Below are 18,278 nucleotides of genomic sequence, written 5' to 3' on the forward strand. Positions count from 1 at the left end.
AATTTGTATTGTGCAATCTTGGAATGGAGGCTTTAAACAGGTTTTTCACGTGTTCAGCATTCAGTTCATATTTTGTTGATCAACATGCATCACAAGTTAATTCATATTCTAGTAGTTATTTCAGTGGCTAATTATTTACAGGTATCCCAGTTCAGTACATATTTGTCATCCGCATGGAATGTGGACTATGAATGCACATCTGGGTATGGAGCCATCAACATAAAATCCTTCAACGTGTATTTGAAGTTATTGTATTTATATTTTGTGTGTGCATCGGCTCCTCAGTTCCGACCTCCTATCCCCCATCTCCCTAACCTGGACCCATCTCTGCTTTCCCAAACTGTATCTCCATAGCTGGGGTCTCTGATACACTAAAAGACAAATGTAGGAAGAATACGTTTTTGGTTGTCACCGCTCCCTTGATTAAAGTCAAACCTGAATAAACCGTATTTGCATGTGCATTTGTATTTGATCAATGTTGAAGAATTATGGCTAAATGAGGGCTTTATCCCACATACTGACGCACACCATTTTAAGAGCATATAAACTTCCTGGTCACAAGCCTCAACACGGAAAGAACAGGAATTTCTACCTTCTCGGCTTGTGCAGTTTGCGCGGCTCACAGGCGCGTCACGCACTCTGGACCAATTCCAACAGGAAGGAAATTAACCGGACTTTATATAGAAAATTACAGACTGGTGGGAGGGGAAGAAACGGTCGGACTGCCAAGATGGTGTTGGGATAAAACTCGAAGCAAACCTGAAGACCACATTTACCTGTTATCTGTCGTCGTCTTATTTGTTTCAAGGAGATTTAACTAACAAACTAACCACCGACTATTTTCATTTCTGGCAAAGCAGCCCCTGGGGGAGGCGTTTGCGTGTGCGGCTCCACTGCGGCTGGAGGAGGCTGCGTCCGCACTGAGCGCCGCACTGAGCGCCTGACCTGCGCCTGCGCCTGCGCCTGCACCGCGGAGCCTGCATTGACCCTGAGTTTGAGTGGGTGAGTTTGTGTCACACTAGTCCGTAACTACTCTACCTACCACAGCATTGAGTAGTGCATGACTAGTTGTAGTTTCGTGCTCTGAAAGTGGTGTCTACACAGGGATTTCCTAAGTTGCCCTCCTTTGCTTTGCACAGTGTGAGCTGTATTGGCTGCTATAGGTATCGTGTTGAGCCAGAACACCATGTACACGCATATGAATACAGATGTAGAGAAACATATGTTCACTGCTTATTTGTAAAAGGGGGTATGCCTGTTTGCTAACCTGACTCTCTGGTTGATTTCTGTTAAGCTCTGAGTTAAGTACATTAATACAAAAGAGAGAGAGAGAGAGAGAGAGAGAGAGAGAGAATTGCCTACTTTAAAGCTTTTTAAAACATGTAATAGGTAACTGGAGATCATAAACCTTTTCTGACATGAACATTATTATAAGGGTATAAATAATTATCTCAATTAAGTTTAAATTGAAACAGTATAATTTAATAGATTAGGTGGTAAGTTAAGCACTTTTTTTATTTGGACATCTTTCCATTTTTCACCTGACCTTCAACATCTGTCTTTCTGATGGAAATGAGACTCTAACACAACCCTCATCCGCTACAGCCCTTTACATTAGACCATAAGAAAAATGCTATTTCAGAATGCTACTTTAAATTGTTTTAATGAAGTGTCAGATTGGAAAAGGAGAAGTTACATTTTTATCAAACTAGTCTAAAGAGGGACTTGGTTGAGATGAATTGGCCATTGTTTTCGTCAGGAGTTCTCTCATATGCTGGTAGGTCATGTGCTGTGTAGGTACACATTCGTCTGATTTGTGCAGTAAGTTCAGAGTAACTGCCATCCCCCAAAACAAAAGTAGACCCTCCAGATTCGAGTGTTGACACTAATGCACTCATTGGTTATATTTTATGCTGTAAGACTTACAGTAGTCCAATGCAAATATTTGAGGCACTACCCCAGTAACATTACTTGTGCATTTCATCAGAAAAACATAACTAAATGCATTCATGAAGTCCAAAAAAGGAGTTTGCACTCTTTAAAGCCTTAAAACAAAAAAATCGCATTTGCTACTAATGGCTTCTCTCTCACTTTCAGTCTGTGTACTTCTGTAAAGAGGAACTATCTTACTGAAGCCTATGGATATTTTATGCATTGTAAGATTGTAAGATATGACTGCCACAGCAAAGAAAGTATAACTTCAAATCTAACCATTACACCATGCTAAGTACTGACTCAAAGCTATATGAACTTGCCAGAAGAAGAGCACACATGTATTAAAAAAAAAACAAAAAAAAACACGTAGTAATCAGAAGAACCAGAGAAAGAAAATTGAAAGTATTGAATGCCTTTGGGAAATATATTTCAGCAATTGAGCAATAAGTTAGTCAAACCTTTTTAATCTTGATTCTGATCTTATTGCCTTTTTAAATACATTTTTACTAAAATGCTAGAAAAAACAAAACCAAATCAGTTTAAAAAGAGGAAGATTTTATGTATTGGAAACAAATTATTATTGGGTTTTGAGTGTGAAATGGCATGTGGTTATTTTGGACCTTTTCTCTGAAACTTACATTTAATTTAAATGAGAGGTTTAATGCAGATAGGCAGAGCAATTAAGAAAAGTGCCAATGTGTTAACACATTTAAAGAAAGTACAAAAATCAGTCATGCTTGAATAGTGCCGTTAGACGAGGGTGACGCAATGACTTGCGTGTTTGAGCAGCACCTCAGTTCTCATGGGTTTGTTCTGGAGCCCAAAGTGACTTGTGAGAAAAGCGCAGGAAGTCCTTCGTTTACCACACACACGAAAAAGTCAGATAAATCCAATAAGCTGTACGATAGGTTTGGAGTCCATGAACACTTTTCTGTGTCTCCTCGGGCAGGATGGGCTTCGGCCAGGAGCTGTGGTGTGCCCAGGCGCACGGCTCCCTGCTCCGGCTGCAGGACTCCGAGCTGCGCCTCATGGAGGTGATGAAGAAGTGGATGGTGCAGAGAGCCAAGAGCGACCGCGAGTACTCGGCACAGCTGCAGCAGATGTCCGCTATGGTGGAGAAGCTGGAAGGACCCCAGCATGGGGGGGGGATTGACTACATCAGCCAGCTCAACAAGGTAAATTGGAATTTGGAAAATGTATTATGCTTTGAATTGCACTGTATTATGTACATTTGAATTTAGTGCAGATAGATAGATGGGATAGGTGCGACCTGTACAAACCGGATGGTCTATATCTAAACAGAAGGGGGGCTAATGCATTGGGAGAGTGTATGTGCAAAGTAATTGAGAATATTTTAAACAAGGGACCATGGGGGCAGGGAGCTCTGACAATGGGAAATGTTCCAATAAGGAAAGAAAACAAAGGGAAACTACTAGTAGGAAAGTCCTGAAATGTTTGTACCTCAATGCCAGGAGTATAAGGAACAAGATGTTAGACCTAGAAGCCACAGTGCTGGTGGGTGACTATGATGTTGTAGGAGTGACGGAAACATGGGATGAATACAAATTGAAAGGATACACACAGTTTAGGAGGGACAGGCAAAATCGAAGAGGTGGTGGGGTAGCATTATATGTCAAAAATGACACTGAGGCAGAAGAACTCAAATTAGATCCTAGTAACGAAACAGAATCTTTGTGAGTTAAACTTCCAGAGGATCAGTGGTAGGAGTGTATTACAGACCACCCAACTCAGATATTCAGAAAGATGTTGCATTGTACAGTGTAATCAGGACTGCATGTAGCAAAGATGTGGCTGTTATAATGGGGGATTTCAATTTCCCTAACATAGACTAGGAAAGCCCAGTTGGGACTACAGAAGCAGAAAGAGAAATGGTTGAGATGGTAAATTACTGCTTTCTAACTTAATTTGTCAGGGAACCAACCTGAGAGAGCGAATGCATTGACTTGATCTTTTCAAATGACCAAGATAGAGTCAGAGGGACACAAATGGCAAACTAATCACAATGTGGTTAGCCTTGAGGCATACTTTCAAAAAACAAGGACCAAGTCTAAAACAATGGTCTACAATTTTAGAAAAGCAAACCTTGAAGGTATGAGGCATCACTTAGAAGAGGTAGACAGGAAGCACACTGGATACAGATTCATTTGAAAATGGATGGTTATATTTTAAGAATATACTACTTGAGGCTCATGAGAAATTTTTACCAAAACTTCAGGGTAAGGTAAGTAGATGGATTATGAACTGGTTGATGTATAGGAAACAGAGGGTGTCGATTAGCGGAGTTGCTTCTAACTGGAGTGAGGTTGTTAGTGGAGTTCCACAGGGATCAGTACTAGGGCCTTTACTTTTTCTAATCTATATTAATGATCTGCCCTCTGGGATAGTTAGCAAACTTGTCAAATTTGAAGACGATACTAAAATAGGTGGCTCAGCAGATACAATCTTGGTGCACAGGCTATTCAAAGGGACTTGGATAATATTCAGTTGTGGGCCGACACCTGGCAGTTGAAATTCAATGTGGACAAGTGCAAGGTATTACATACAGGTAACAGAAATGTCCACTATAATTACACTATGGGAGGAACAGAACTAGATGAAGTAACACATGTGAAAGACCTAGGAGTCTATGTGGACTCCTCACTTTCTCCATCCAAACAATGTGGGGAAGCAATAAAAAAGGCAAACAGAATGCTAGGGTATATTATCAAAAGTGCAGCATTTAGAACAAGGGCAGTGATGTTCAGACTGTACAATGCACTAGTTACAGCTCATCTGGATACTGTGTACAGTTCTGGGCTCCACACTTCAAGAAAGATATCGCTGTTCTAGTGGCAGTTCAGAGGAGAGCAACCAGACTTATTCCAGGTCTGAAGGGATTGTCCTACTGAGAGACTGAGGAACTGAACCTTTTCACCCTGGAACAGAGGAGACTAAGTGGGGACTTGATTCAAGTCTTCAAAATCATGAAAGTCATCGACCACATCAAACCAGAGGAGCTTTTCCAGATCAGCAGGGACACACGCACCCGGGGACACAAATGGAAATAAGGCATTCAAAACAGAAAACGGGAGACACTTCTTCACACAGAGAGTCATCACAATCTGGAACAAACTCCCCAGCGATGTGGTTGAAGCTGAAAAATTGGGATCGTTTAAAAATAGACTGGATAGGATCCTTGTTTCACTTAGTTATTAATGGACACCAAACGAGAACGATGGTTCGAATGGCCTCCTCTCATTTGTAAACTTGATGTTCTTCTTATGTAGTTCATGTCTTAAAATTATGTTTTCATGATACTCAGAGGAGGAAAGGCATCGGGGGGGTGCTGTAAAGATGCAATGACTCCACATACACAGAACTATGACTTATGTCACTTGAGCTATTTACGAATGCTGCCTCACCTCTCTTTCTGCAGTCTTGGAGCACTCTTGTGAGTCAGACCCAAAGCCTGAGCCGGGTTCTGCGCAAGCACTCCGAAGACCTCACCCTGGGCCCCCTCAGCAAACTCACCCTGCTGATCCGGGACAAGCAGCAGCTGCGCAAGACCTATGGGGAGCAGTGGAGCAGTCTGAACCAGGAGCTGACCCGGGTAAGAGCTGCCCTGCATGGCCACTGGTATAGAGGGTAGGGTTGTTCTCTGCTCCATTGCCCTTCATTATTAGTCTGCATCTCTATATGCAATTGCAATTGGATTCCAGTAAGCTGCAACTGCTATATGCAAGTTTGGTGTTTTTTTTATCAGCTGTGGAAATAGTCTTGTTGTAATATGGGTTTGAACAAACATGTTTTTGTTTCAGCATTTCTTTCAGTTTTATCAGAAATATGTGATCTAAGATCTAGCTGCATGCAACTTCCCTACTTGCCTTCCATGGACTATTTTATATCACTTGCTAAGTTGTGATACTCTCAGTTCTGCAGTGTGGTTTAGAATCTCAGGGTTCTAAACGACTATTTTGTCTGGTGGAAAACAAAATACATGTATCCTCATTCTTTTAAATTCTGATTTTTTTTTCTTTTTGGCAGTACCCAAGTTTTCACAACAGCTCTCACTAGCTATGGGTGTTTTGGCTGACCAAAAACAATATTTCCTGAGCCCTGCACACAGGCAAACAGTCTTGATGTCTATCAGCATTAATTGCTACAAAACTCTTCAAACTCTCATACATTAGATGAACCTCACAATTTATTTTGCTCGCGCTACCTCCCAGTCCCTCACATCTACACACTACACTGCACTTTCAGTGCACCTCTCAGCTCTGTCTGTTACACCACACTGCATCACAATCTCTAAGCTCTCCTCTCTATGTAATCTCTGTCTGGCTGTCGCCCTTGCAGGTGACACAGACTGACCTGGAAAAGATAAAGTGTAATTACCGACAGCTGGCGCGGGACGCAGCCCTGGCCAAGAGGAAGTACCTGGAGGCCAACAAAGGTAGGGAGTCTTTGGCTCAGCCACTGTTCTGATGGAAACACGGCAGCGAGCTCAACCTCCTTCACACCCGCCAGATATTTCTGTTTTAATTAATGACCTCTACTGTACGTACCCTTCAGTTTTAATTTGTTTAAAATTTAATTTTAACAGCAATACATTTGAGCTCATGTCAGCTTCTAGGGCTTATTCTTGTTTCCCTGCTGTGAGCTTGGCAAACACACCAGTGAGTCACAAGCTACGGTGTGTCAGCAGGACCTCTGATGCAGTTGTATGCTCTGAGAAACCTGAGGGACTATTATGTCATTTGAAACATTCTCTATAGCAGGTGAATAAATTTCATGCCAGGGAACGATTATGCTTAAGTAATTATATGTTAAATAAATGTAAATGATTATTAGTCTCATTGTCATGGTCATTGTTCTGATCGGGCTCTCTCTATTGTCTGCAGGGAAGGAGCGGGAGAAGGCCAGGGAGCGCTGCGTCCGGCTGACCCTGAAGCTGCATGAGCACCACAATGAATATGTGCTTGCACTGCGGGGGGCCCAGTTGCACCACCAGCACCACTACAGCCAGGCCCAGCCCGCTCTGCTCAACTCCCTCCAAGCCCTCCAGGAGGAGATGGTGCTTGTGTTGTGAGTGAGGGTGGGGGGACTGATTTTGAATACATTTTGAAGTTTTTTGTATGACTACTGTAATGAATAGCTATGGAAATAATATATTTTCCAGATCTATGTCCCATTTATTGCCCCTTCTCCCTTGGCTTACCTCCGCAGGAAGGAGATCCTGCAAGAGTACTTTGACCTCACCAGTCTGGTCCAAGAGGAAGTGGTGTCAGTTCACCAGGAGATTGCCAAAGCCATCGATATCATCCAGCCATCCAACGAGTATGAGAGTTTCATCCAGCAGAACAGGTACTGTAGCACCAATGGGAGACCCCGGCTACTCTTCACAACCAGTCGCAGCCACTTGCACTCACCTGTAGCCAATTGCACAGCTAATCAGATGTAAAGACACCCCTGCTGATCCAGAGACTTTCATGTTAGCACAAATAGTCTGACTCAATGCCATTATTCCTGTTTTTTTGTTCTAATCTGCATTTGCATTTACTTCCACTCACCTCTTCAATCCATATTTTCTATTGTTATTAATGTTTTTTTGGTGTGTCATATTGTGAAATTTCATGAAGTAGGGCTTCATATTATTACAGATAATCAAAGGGGACAAGTAAAATGCCAAAAATACCCACGTGTTGCAAGAACAACAGTAAAATTGTATTCAGTCTGTACCTTTTCTTTCCATGTCAACTATTTTTCCTCTCTTTTTGTAGTTCTCATATTCATAGGTGATGGCAAATTGTGGGAAGCAGTACCTCAGACAGGGCTTTCAGACGCTAGAGCTGATTTCTCTGTTAGTTTCATGAGAAACTGACATCAGGACCTGTCAGATGTAACTTTATTGCCGAGCCAGCTCTTTGAAACACGGCCTTTAGTATATCCTATAGGACACGTACAAAACCCTAGACCCCAGGCCTGACACTCATAGCCAGATATCTTCAATTGTTTTGGCAGCTTCCAGCACTGGGTTCCTGTGTTGTAGATCGTGAGGTGACAGCTGGCTCTTTCATTGCAGGTCTGTTGTGGAGGTGCCACCCAATGTCACTTTTGACACGAGCTTGCTGGAGGACACAGAGGTGCTGAAAGCAGGGGAGCTGGAGCTGAACGAGCTAACAGTGGAGGGCATCCAGCACCGGTACGGCACAATCCCGCAAATTTAGACACATGAGAGGGATTTGCTGCTCCAATCACCAGAGAGAGCTGCCCTTAAAGCTTTCTAGGACAGCCGCTGGCAGTCAGCTGCAGCCAATCAGACACACTCAGCATTCACAGTGTGCTAGCGGTGTTCACAACTTTAGCTTATTGGATGCTTTTAGCAGATCCTATAGGCAGACCCTGAACCTGTTCCATCCGGGTGACAATTACCTTCATGGGAAATTCATTGTTGGCTCACCCTGTTCTCTGCCTGCAGGTTGACCGCACTTGAGGAGGACTTGTTGTCCCTCACCACCACCCTGGGCTCCCAGCAGGCCTGTGTCGAACAGCTGGAGCAGGAGCTGCAGGTCGAGGAGAGACCTTCCAACTTTGGCAAGAGGTGAGCAGCCCAGCCCAAGGAGAGTAGTCTGTGACAAATGTTAATTTGTGACATCTGCCAGCTTTACTAGTTAATCACTTGAGCGGAGGTTCAAATACGTGATATTTTGTTAGCTTTGATTTAGTGTGCTGTGCATTTTAGTGTTTGAGATGCTTGGACTATTGGTCACGTTTTGCTGTTGTGTACACTGCTGTACGGGTTAGTGGCCTGATTTACTGCAGGCTGGTATTCAAGTCATTAAATAAACACTTGAACAGATGGAACTGTTACAGTTTATTACAGCAGTATGTTCTCAGCATTAAGACGTCCTCATTTTAGACATCCCCTTTCTCCAACAGCCAGTTTTGTAATTTTCCACGTCAAATGATGTTTTCAGTTTCTACACATTCTCCCTACATTTGTAGTTTGATTTGTTTTTAAGGTCTTACATTTGGGATTTGCAGTGGAATCCATACATTAGACGTCGGGGGCTCATGGACCACATATCTTTAGTATTCTGGACAATTACAGTGCATTTAATAGACTGCTGTCTGTCACCTTTTAACACGAGTAACACCCTCCCTTTAAGCAGGTCCTGTGTGTCAGCTTCGAACTAGATTTCACAGTGCATGGTCTCGAATTGCACATTGTGAAAATGTTGTGGTTTCCAGTAAGTCCTGCTGTGTTGCGCAGGGTGTACATGTTCAGCAAGCGCAATGCACTGGAGGACAGCCGGCAGCAGGTGCTGGTGACGATGGGCATCCGTTCCAGGCTGGAGGCCCAGAGGAGGGTCCTGTCAGAGAAGCTCCAATCCCTGGGGAACCGGGACCCGCCATCTATCGGCCTGGACGAGGACAGCATCTCCAACTCCTCTGTTGTGAGTTCCAGCCTGACTTTATTACAGCCCAGTGCTGTTGCTGCTGCTGCCCCACAGTCTGCTTAACATAGTTCCAGTAGAAGTCACTCAGTGTACAGCTCATCTCTCCCTGCTGCACGCTGGTAGGAATGAACTCACTGGTGCCTGCAGTGCACAGCGTCATTACCCCTGCTCGGTTTGACACTCTTTTCCTCAGCTCTCTTGTGGTTGGCCACTCTCTCCATAGTCATGCAAATGTCAGCCCTTGCTCTCTTCTTAAGTTCTGGGGCAGTCTCCCTTCTTCACAGCATTGAGTGTCACTGCCCCCCCAGTCACTGTCACTTCCAAGTGTTGCTCACATGTCTCTCTTATACAGCACCAACTTTTTTTCTATTATTATTTTATTATTAACACTTCAGTCTCAGTCGGCTTGGCTCAGCCTCTCTGACAACACAGAAGGGATCTCTCTTGCTTTTTCACAGCCCAAACTTCCTTCCTCTTTATAGACCAAATTCTACTAATATCTGTCTGACGCCACTACCCCCCCCTCCAACACACACACGGACACCCAATACCCCTCACCACACACACTCTCTTCTCTCTTTCTCTTTCTGTCTGATTCTCAATACATCTACTCACTGGTAACCTGCTTCATTCTGTCCTTAATTGTATCTTGTATCATCAGTCAGACACAGGATAACACAGGCCTTTGGTCAGGGCTGGGCTTTGTTGTTTTCCTTTTATTATCCATTTATTATCTTTTCTTCTGCAACAGTATACAAGTTTTCTAGCGTAAGAGTCAGCTGTTGCCCATGGTACTGAAACCTGTTTTCATAGTTTCCTAGTGGTATGATTCATATAACGTCAAGAGCCTAATATTATTAATATTTATTGTCCAATAAATGGTTGGATTCAGCCAGCTACTGTGCGTCTTTATTTGACGTGTGTGAAGTCCTGCATAAATGTGGACTCCTATTAAATGTGTGTGTTTTAACTAAAGCCGGTGTCATACATGTGTAAGTCTAGATAATTTTCTATGACAGACGTAAGATTTCTTATAATTGTGTAGCTCGAGTTATGTTAGTTTTTCATATACTGAATGTAAGCTCAATTTTTGCCACATTGATCAAGTGCAGTATAATACGCGGTGACAGATAGTGGAACTTTCAGAAGTTCCACTTTTGTATTATATTATTTTTTAATCCCTAGCATGTATGCACATTTGAGATCAGTATTTATTTTCAAAGGGAATATGTTACATGAAAAATAAACACAACACAGTTCTGGCTGATTGAGCTGAACTCTAGGGAGACTGTACAGACTAATTGTTATTCCTGATGCTACTGGAGAGGACAATGTAGTCACGCTGACAGAAATTTGGTTGGATCAACGCAAGGAAATCCATTGGATTGACAGAACATTGACGTTCAGTCCTTCCGCATACGATTACGTTCTGCCCTGGAGTCTGTGTCTGCATAAAAAAAAAACTACTATATTCCAGAATCATCTCAGCATAGTTTTCAATGAGTTGTTGAAAGGAATAAACGATTTCCTGATTTCAATGTAGGGGCACTGTCCTGTGGGCCCAAAAAAAGACTTCCCGAGTGACTCAGTTGGTAAAAGCACAGACTGAGCCCTATGGGTTTGATCCCAGCTCATGTAATTTACCGATTGTGACTGAGAGTGCTTGGCGGCGCACTATTGGCCAGTGTCGCCGCAGGCCACGTTAAATCGCCTGGGTCTCTCATCCCCTGCCAGCCACCTGGTTTGTAGGTTTGCAGCTCTGCCGGGAGGCACGCACCTCTCCTCCAGTCGACGCTGAACCTCTCATATGGGCTGTACAGCCTGCAGTGTGTAAAATTACATGTGACTCGAGGGCGGCTGGGATTGGAGGATCCTAGTTTTAATTCCTCACCCTCCTCAAGTGTAGAGCGGCCAACATGGCGATGAGCGATTCCAGATTTAAAGTGGCTCAACTGGTACTAGCCCTCTCTCCGAGTGTAGGTTGGGAACTATAGTCATTGCTTGTTCAAATCTGAGTGGTGATCTAGCTTATGCTGAATGGAATTTCCCCAAAAGTGGTGAGTAGTCAGCCTGATACCATTTGTGTATTACATTAGATATCTTCACAGTACATATTTCATAAATCAGGAATAGATCCTTTAATGCAATAAAATTGAAAAAAAAAATGCATTGCATCTTCACATGTTGATTCTTGGTAAATGCCTTTCTGCTTTTGAGGTCCAACTGTGGTCTATTCAGACACAGCAATGAAAAACATGTTTGTAGCCAATGTGCAATTGGAGTGTTATGTAAAGCAGTTCCAGCAAAGAGATGTGAAAAGAGATGGCTCCTCCCCCATACAGGCTGGGCTGGGCTATGGTGTCTGCATGACCACTCACCACGTGGCACCCCCACAGGCCCCAACTGCTCTCTCATATGGCTCCGATAATGAGGAAGTGCTTTTTGTTTTTGAAATCAACATTTATTGGTCAAAACACTTTTGTTTTTGTTAAGGCAGAAGTGTGAGCAAATGAGACCAAATAGTTTCCTTATCTGAGACAAACGTGTAGAAGAAACAAGATGAGGAAATTAATGGTTTCACTTTTTCCTTTTAATTTGTGACCTTTTTTGGATGACTGCACTGCAACAGTATACAAGTTTTCTAGCGTAAGAGTCAGCTGTTGCCCATGGTACTGAAACCTGTTTTCATAGTTTCCTAGTGGTATGATTCATATAACGTCAGGAGCCTAATATTATTAATATTTATTGTCCAATAAATGGTTGGATGCAGCCAGCTACTGTGCGTCTTTATTTGACGTGTGTGAAGTCCTGCATAAATGTGGACTCTTATTAAATGTGTGTGTTTTAACTAAAGCCGGTGTCATACATGTGTAAGTCTAGATAATTTTCTATGACAGACGTAAGATTTCTTATAATTGTGTAGCTCGAATTATGTTAGTTTTTCATATACTGAATGTAAGCTCAGTTTTTGCCACATTGATCAAGCGCAGTGTAATACGGGGTGACAGATAGTAGAACTTTCAGAAGTTCCACTTTTGGATTATATTATTTTTTAATCCCTAGCATGTATGCACATTTGAGATCAGTATTTATTTTCAAAGGGAATATGTTACATGAAAAATAAACACAACACAGTTCTGGCTGATTGAGCTGAACTCTAGGGAGACTGTACAGACTAATTGTTATTCCTGATGCTGCTGGAGAGGTCAATGTAGTCACGCTGACAGAAATTGGGAAGTTTCCTTATCTGAGACAAACGTGTAGAAGAAACAAGATGAGGAAATTAATGGTTTCACTTTTTCCTTTTAATTTGTGACCTTTTTTGGATGACTGCACTTAATGAATAGCCAGGAAGGGCCTGGACAGAACCGCATAAATGAGCATTAGCAGTGTGTGCTGAATTGTTCTTACCACTCACGTGAGCATTGTTTATTTTGCCATCTGGAGCCTGTGTGTTGAACAACCTCTTCCTCCTCACTGTGTGCTAAGGAGCTCTCTCTCTCTTTTTCAGGAACGAGAAAGAGACTATAATAAAGGACTCAGCCTGGATATTCTGAAGAGTCACATTAGTGGCATTTTCAAACCCAAATTCATGGTGAGCCCTGCCTGCTAAAAATATGAACTAAACTATAAGTATCCTTCTCTTTCTGTCTAGAATCTTCTGCTGTTTGTCCAATACACTGATTGTCTGTAGGAGAGCATATTGGAAAAGCCGATTAAGTAATTGCAAGGCAGGGAAAGAGTGAAAAAAAATGGCTTGAGCTCTTAAAACCTTTAATAGTATGAGTGTTTTATACAGTATGGAGATCATGTGGTTTGGTCCATCACACTGTACACTCTCTGCTCTGGCCAGGTGCCCCCTCCTCTGCCCCTGATTCCCGAGGTACAGAAGCCCCTGTGTGATCAGGGTTGGTACCATGGTGCAATCCCACGGCTGGAGGTCCAGGAGCTGCTGACTTGCGATGGGGACTACCTGGTGCGGGAGAGCCAAGGAAAACATGAATACGTGCTGTCTGTGCACTGGGGTGGGCAGTGCCGCCACTTCATCATCCAGAGTGTTGACGTGAGTGGGTCACACGCTTAATACCAAATTGGCTTAAACGGGGAGGGCATGGTTTAAAACTGAAATCTTGAGGAACTTCTTAGGGTAAATGAGCTAGAGTTCATACAATGGAGTGCTGTCTGTGTTATTATTTATACCGCATTGCTGGGGAGTGGAGTGTCTTCAGCACTATAGCCACAGTGGAAGTGTGACCGAGCTTTTCAACATGACGTGTAGAAAAGTGTGGTGAAAGGGTTCTGTTGGTTAGAAAATAAATCGTCATCCCTGCCTTCACACTGGTGGGGTATGGTAAATTGCTAGAAAACTGACATCAGTCCGTCCTGCTGTAGAACATGTACCGCCTCGACGGAGAGGGCTTCCCCACCGTCCCTCTGCTGGTCGATCACATCCTCAATGGGCAGCAGCACGTCACCAAGAAGAGCAACATCGTGCTGAGGAGGCCCATCCTCAAGGTACCCTGCGCCCAGTTCTCAGACAGAGCTCTAGCTTGGAATGCAGGCACTAACGCTGCGCCATTCAACTTCAAGATCAAACTCTAATGCAGATAAATAAATAAATTGCTTTTGCAGGCTTTTTTAATCAGTCTGTTTATGCCCAACTTTTTTCACCTTTTGAAAATAACAAACTTGGGGCACTAATGATAATTGCAGAATGCTATCCTCAAGACTAACAGCTTATGTCTTTTTTTGTGTGTTTTGTCATTTATTTATGTTTTATTGCAACAGTAATTACAGCAAGATGGTAGCAATCATTCTGTATTGCACAGAGACGGAATCAAAGTGAATCACTGAGTCTGATTTCTAGGTTTGCATAAAGCCTGAGCATTGCTTCAATCTATTCTCTTCTCATTAAGTTGTTGGCATAGCAGCTGGGCACTGCTTTTAGCAGGTTGCTTTGTAAATCACAAACCTTTAATGATGCATCAATACAGCAAACATCAGTACTCTGGCCCTAATCTGTGACATTTCTGCTTGGCACTGTGCCTTCCAGTCCTCAAGTCTGGATGGACTCCAGCATTGGTTTCTGGCTGTTGTTTTAGCAGTGTATTGCACCATGACATCAAGCATAAACCAATGGCTGATGAATTGACAGTACACAGGCACCTACTCTGATTAAGTCCTGTGCCAGATGCTACACATACTTTTTTGAGATAGTAGGAGAGCTCTCTTTAAATGCCCTGCACAACCATTTGCTAAAGGAGGTACCTAAAAAGGCGCACAGGGTGACATGGGGTTCAGTATCCCCTTGTGATATATTATAGTGCAGCAGCTTGTGAAGTAACCCTGTCTCTCTCTCTGGTTTTTCCAGGACAAGTGGGTTCTTAGCCACGATGATGTCATTCTTGGGGATCACATCGGTCGGGTGAGGAAATAATACAGGGGATAGAGAGATGAGAGGTTGTGTTGTGATTAGAAGATTCTCACTACACAACTGAGAGAGGCTATGTGGGGGAGGGTTGTGAGTTACACTTCAGGTTAGAGACTTTATATCATATAAAAGATGGTTGTTTTGTTTATCTGAAAACATGATATTCTATGTATATTTTTAGTCTTAATATTTATGGAGTGTGCATCATCTCTGATAAAAGGTGCCTCAAATTGTCCACTATAAGTCAATTTAAAGTCTACAGCTATAAACAAATAATGAAACAAAATAAACAATAAACAAAATCTGAACAGGTTAATTATTCTTTAACTTGTGTACCTGAACACGGTTAGGATTTATACAAATGTTATAATGCAAAGAAAAATGATTAAAAAAATAGAAATTTCAAATAGTATATATAGATTGCTTAGAGCCATCTGTGAGCAATCTGTAAAGTAAAGGTGTTGCTGAGCAGTTCGTCAGCAGATCTGACCTCTGTGCCGATGCCTCTCTTCCCAGGGGAATTTTGGGGAAGTGTACAGTGGGCGTCTGCGCTCCGATAACACCCCTGTGGCAGTGAAGACGTGCCGTGAAAACCTGCCCACCGAGCTCAAGAATAAGTTCCTCATGGAGGCCAGGTCAGTGACCCTGTTCCTCTTCACACGCAAAGCGCACACACACACACACACACACACACACACACGCAATGGTGTACCACACTCCCCATGTTTGACTAAAACACTTATTTTCTGTGCTTAACCATAATCATGTACTATGATCAATGAACGAGGAACACAGTGATGATTGTCTATTCTAGTGGATGATATTACGGGTGTTTATTGGAGTTTGAGGCAGTGTAACAGTGTGTTACTGGGTGTCGCTGCAGGATCCTGAAGCAGTATGACCACCCCAACATTGTGAAGCTGATCGGAGTGTGCACTCAGAAGCAGCCCATCTACATCGTCATGGAGCTGGTTCAGGGTGAGCAAGCAGGGCCTTTCACAGAGGGAGGGATTAAGAACAGACATGAAATAAAGCCTTGTTAACAGGGCTCTGTAATTAACAGAGGTCGTTTCATATTCATTTGTAATTGGAACATCTGTCTGTCCACATGTCTGTGCAGGAGGGGATTTCTTGACGTTTCTGCGGAATGAGGGCTCTCAGTTGAAGACTAAGATGCTGATAAAGATGTCGGAGAACGCTGCCTCGGGCATGGAGTACCTGGAGAGCAAGAAGTGCATCCACCGGTGAGAGAGAGTGGAGAGGTGAATGTGGAGATGAGGGAGGGATAGAGGAGAGGGAGAGGTAGGGTCACGGGAAGACTTGTCAATAGGAATGTTTGAATTCCTGGGAGAGAGTCTAGAACAGCGAAAGCATGATGTTTTCATCTAAGGGGCAAAGCTTAGATCATGCCTTCCAGCAGTTCCTCAAGTTCTATTTAAAAATATTTGATTGAAAATTCATCGTTCACATCATCGACATGAGGGCCGTGGACTGGACTGATGGGGGTGGTCCACGGCCGAATTCATTTCACCCCCTCCCTCTTTCTCTCTGCAGGGACCTGGCTGCGCGGAACTGTCTGGTGACGGAGCAGCACGTGGTGAAGATCAGTGACTTCGGGATGTCGCGCGAGGAGGAGAATGGGGTTTACTCAACTACAGGAGGGATGAAACAGATCCCAGTCAAGTGGACGGCACCAGAGGCTCTCAACTATGGTAAAACGCTGTTCGGTAATCTCTAGTCTCAGGACAAACCAGAGGGGCATGTGTCCCTTTTTGTATTTTTGTTTGAAACCCTTTTATAATCTCCATGGATATTATATTTAGAAACGTCTTCCTGCGTATCTATTGTATTTGATCGCTGGGCAGCAGGTGCAGGTGCAGGTCATGGACGATTCTTTCTTGCTTGAACATTATTGTGAAATCGAGGGTTTTATCCTGCACCTGTCCCCCTGTGTCTGTGTCAATGCTGCCCCCTGCCTGTGTTCCAGGGCGCTACACCAGCGAGAGTGACGTGTGGAGCTTCGGCATTCTGCTGTGGGAGACCTTCTCTTATGGCACCACGCCCTACACCACCTTTACCAACCCCCAGACACGAGAGGAGATTGAGAGAGGTCAGTGCGCTTGTGCAATTTTATGAAGCAGGTTCCGAGACGTAGTATGACCCCTCCAACCATTTTGTATCCGTTGCCCTTTGACCTGCAGGGTACCGGATGCCCGCCCCAGAAGCTTGCCCCCCAGAGATCTACAATCTAATGACTCGCTGCTGGCAGTATGACCCGAAGAAGCGGCCCACCTTCCAGACTCTGCACAGGGAGCTGAGTACCCTACACCGGAAGGCCCGGTGACCCTGACACCCTTCAGTGCAAACCACATCCACATCGAGTCCACATCCTGCCTCAATTCTCTCGTCTCCTGTTTGCCATAATGAATGCCGTAATGAATAGGCACCTGCCTCTGAGAGGTTTAATCTGGGAACTGTAAGATAACACCCATGATGAATCGTTATCGTACCTGTTTAATGAGGCTGAGACTCCTGGAAATGGAAAAAGGTTTAAATATAGAACACATACTGTTTATTTTTTATTTAAAGCAATCTTCATAACTGTAAAATTAGATGCATTTAACCACAGCGTTGCATTGTATATCTGAGCTCAGTATCAGTTGAAATATCTGTTAGGCCATTGAACTAAGCTAAGGTAAAAGCAAGGACTCTACTTGAATAGTTTTACTATGAATGCTGATCAGGTTATTAAGCTTAAGATGTGTCCGTAAGAGGAAAAGAAATCATAAACCCATCAGTGCTTGATTTGTTTTTGTGAATTTTCTTGTACTAAAGGTCACTGATCATTGCATTCACATTGTTAAACCACCAGATGTCAGTCCATAGCTAAATATATTAAACCCCATTACACTGTATATCCTCGCTGCTAAATGGCTGAAACATCATGTTGTCTCAGAAGTACATCTGTTAATTAGTGTTCTCTCCGTGGATGCCTGAAGCAGATCCATCAGTTTAAAATACAGCCGCATCTCGGCACAGGCTGTTGTTCATTTGTAGCCCCGATATAAGCAACAATGTGTTTTGTGTTTGTGCTAGCTGTAAATATGTTAAAATAATGTCTGGAAATAATTTATTGCCAAACGCTCAATGGAATAAAGACAATGGTTGTAGGTTTTTCGGTTTTATAAGGACTGCTCGATATTACTGTGAACCACGGCTAATTGTGCACATCTAGTCATCTACTTTACTAAAGAACCGAAATGACTAAACGCTGAAATTATTCAGTGACCGCAGCGGGGACTCTTAGCTGCTGTTTGGCACTGAGGGAGACAGCAGCACTAATACTTGTCACCATCCATTTTCTGGGTGTATTAGCAGGGTGTCAATAGGAAGATTAATGTGAGCAGCCGTGGCGGCGTTGTTGACTGCTTTAAGAATTAGACAGCAGAACA

The 18,278-nt window shown here is 43.3% G+C and overlaps 1 protein-coding gene across 1 annotated transcript; it reads left to right on the forward strand.

The window, feature by feature from the left end:
* The first annotated feature begins 627 nt into the window (after positions 1-627).
* fes (FES proto-oncogene, tyrosine kinase) lies at positions 628-18,000 on the forward strand. Its single transcript, XM_066701618.1, has 19 exons — positions 628-1,002; positions 2,885-3,110; positions 5,372-5,545; positions 6,292-6,388; positions 6,837-7,020; positions 7,162-7,299; positions 8,018-8,137; positions 8,414-8,536; positions 9,209-9,392; positions 12,907-12,990; positions 13,249-13,458; positions 13,788-13,910; positions 14,767-14,820; positions 15,343-15,461; positions 15,710-15,804; positions 15,947-16,070; positions 16,381-16,538; positions 16,814-16,936; positions 17,028-18,000. Exons 2-19 carry the CDS (start codon positions 2,886-2,888, stop codon positions 17,168-17,170), a joined length of 2,478 nt encoding a protein of 825 aa, XP_066557715.1. The 5' UTR covers positions 628-1,002; position 2,885; the 3' UTR covers positions 17,171-18,000.
* Positions 18,001-18,278: the final 278 nt, after the last annotated feature.

The sequence above is a fragment of the Amia ocellicauda genome, chromosome 4, assembly GCF_036373705.1.
Source record: "Amia ocellicauda isolate fAmiCal2 chromosome 4, fAmiCal2.hap1, whole genome shotgun sequence".
NCBI lineage: Eukaryota > Metazoa > Chordata > Actinopteri > Amiiformes > Amiidae > Amia > Amia ocellicauda.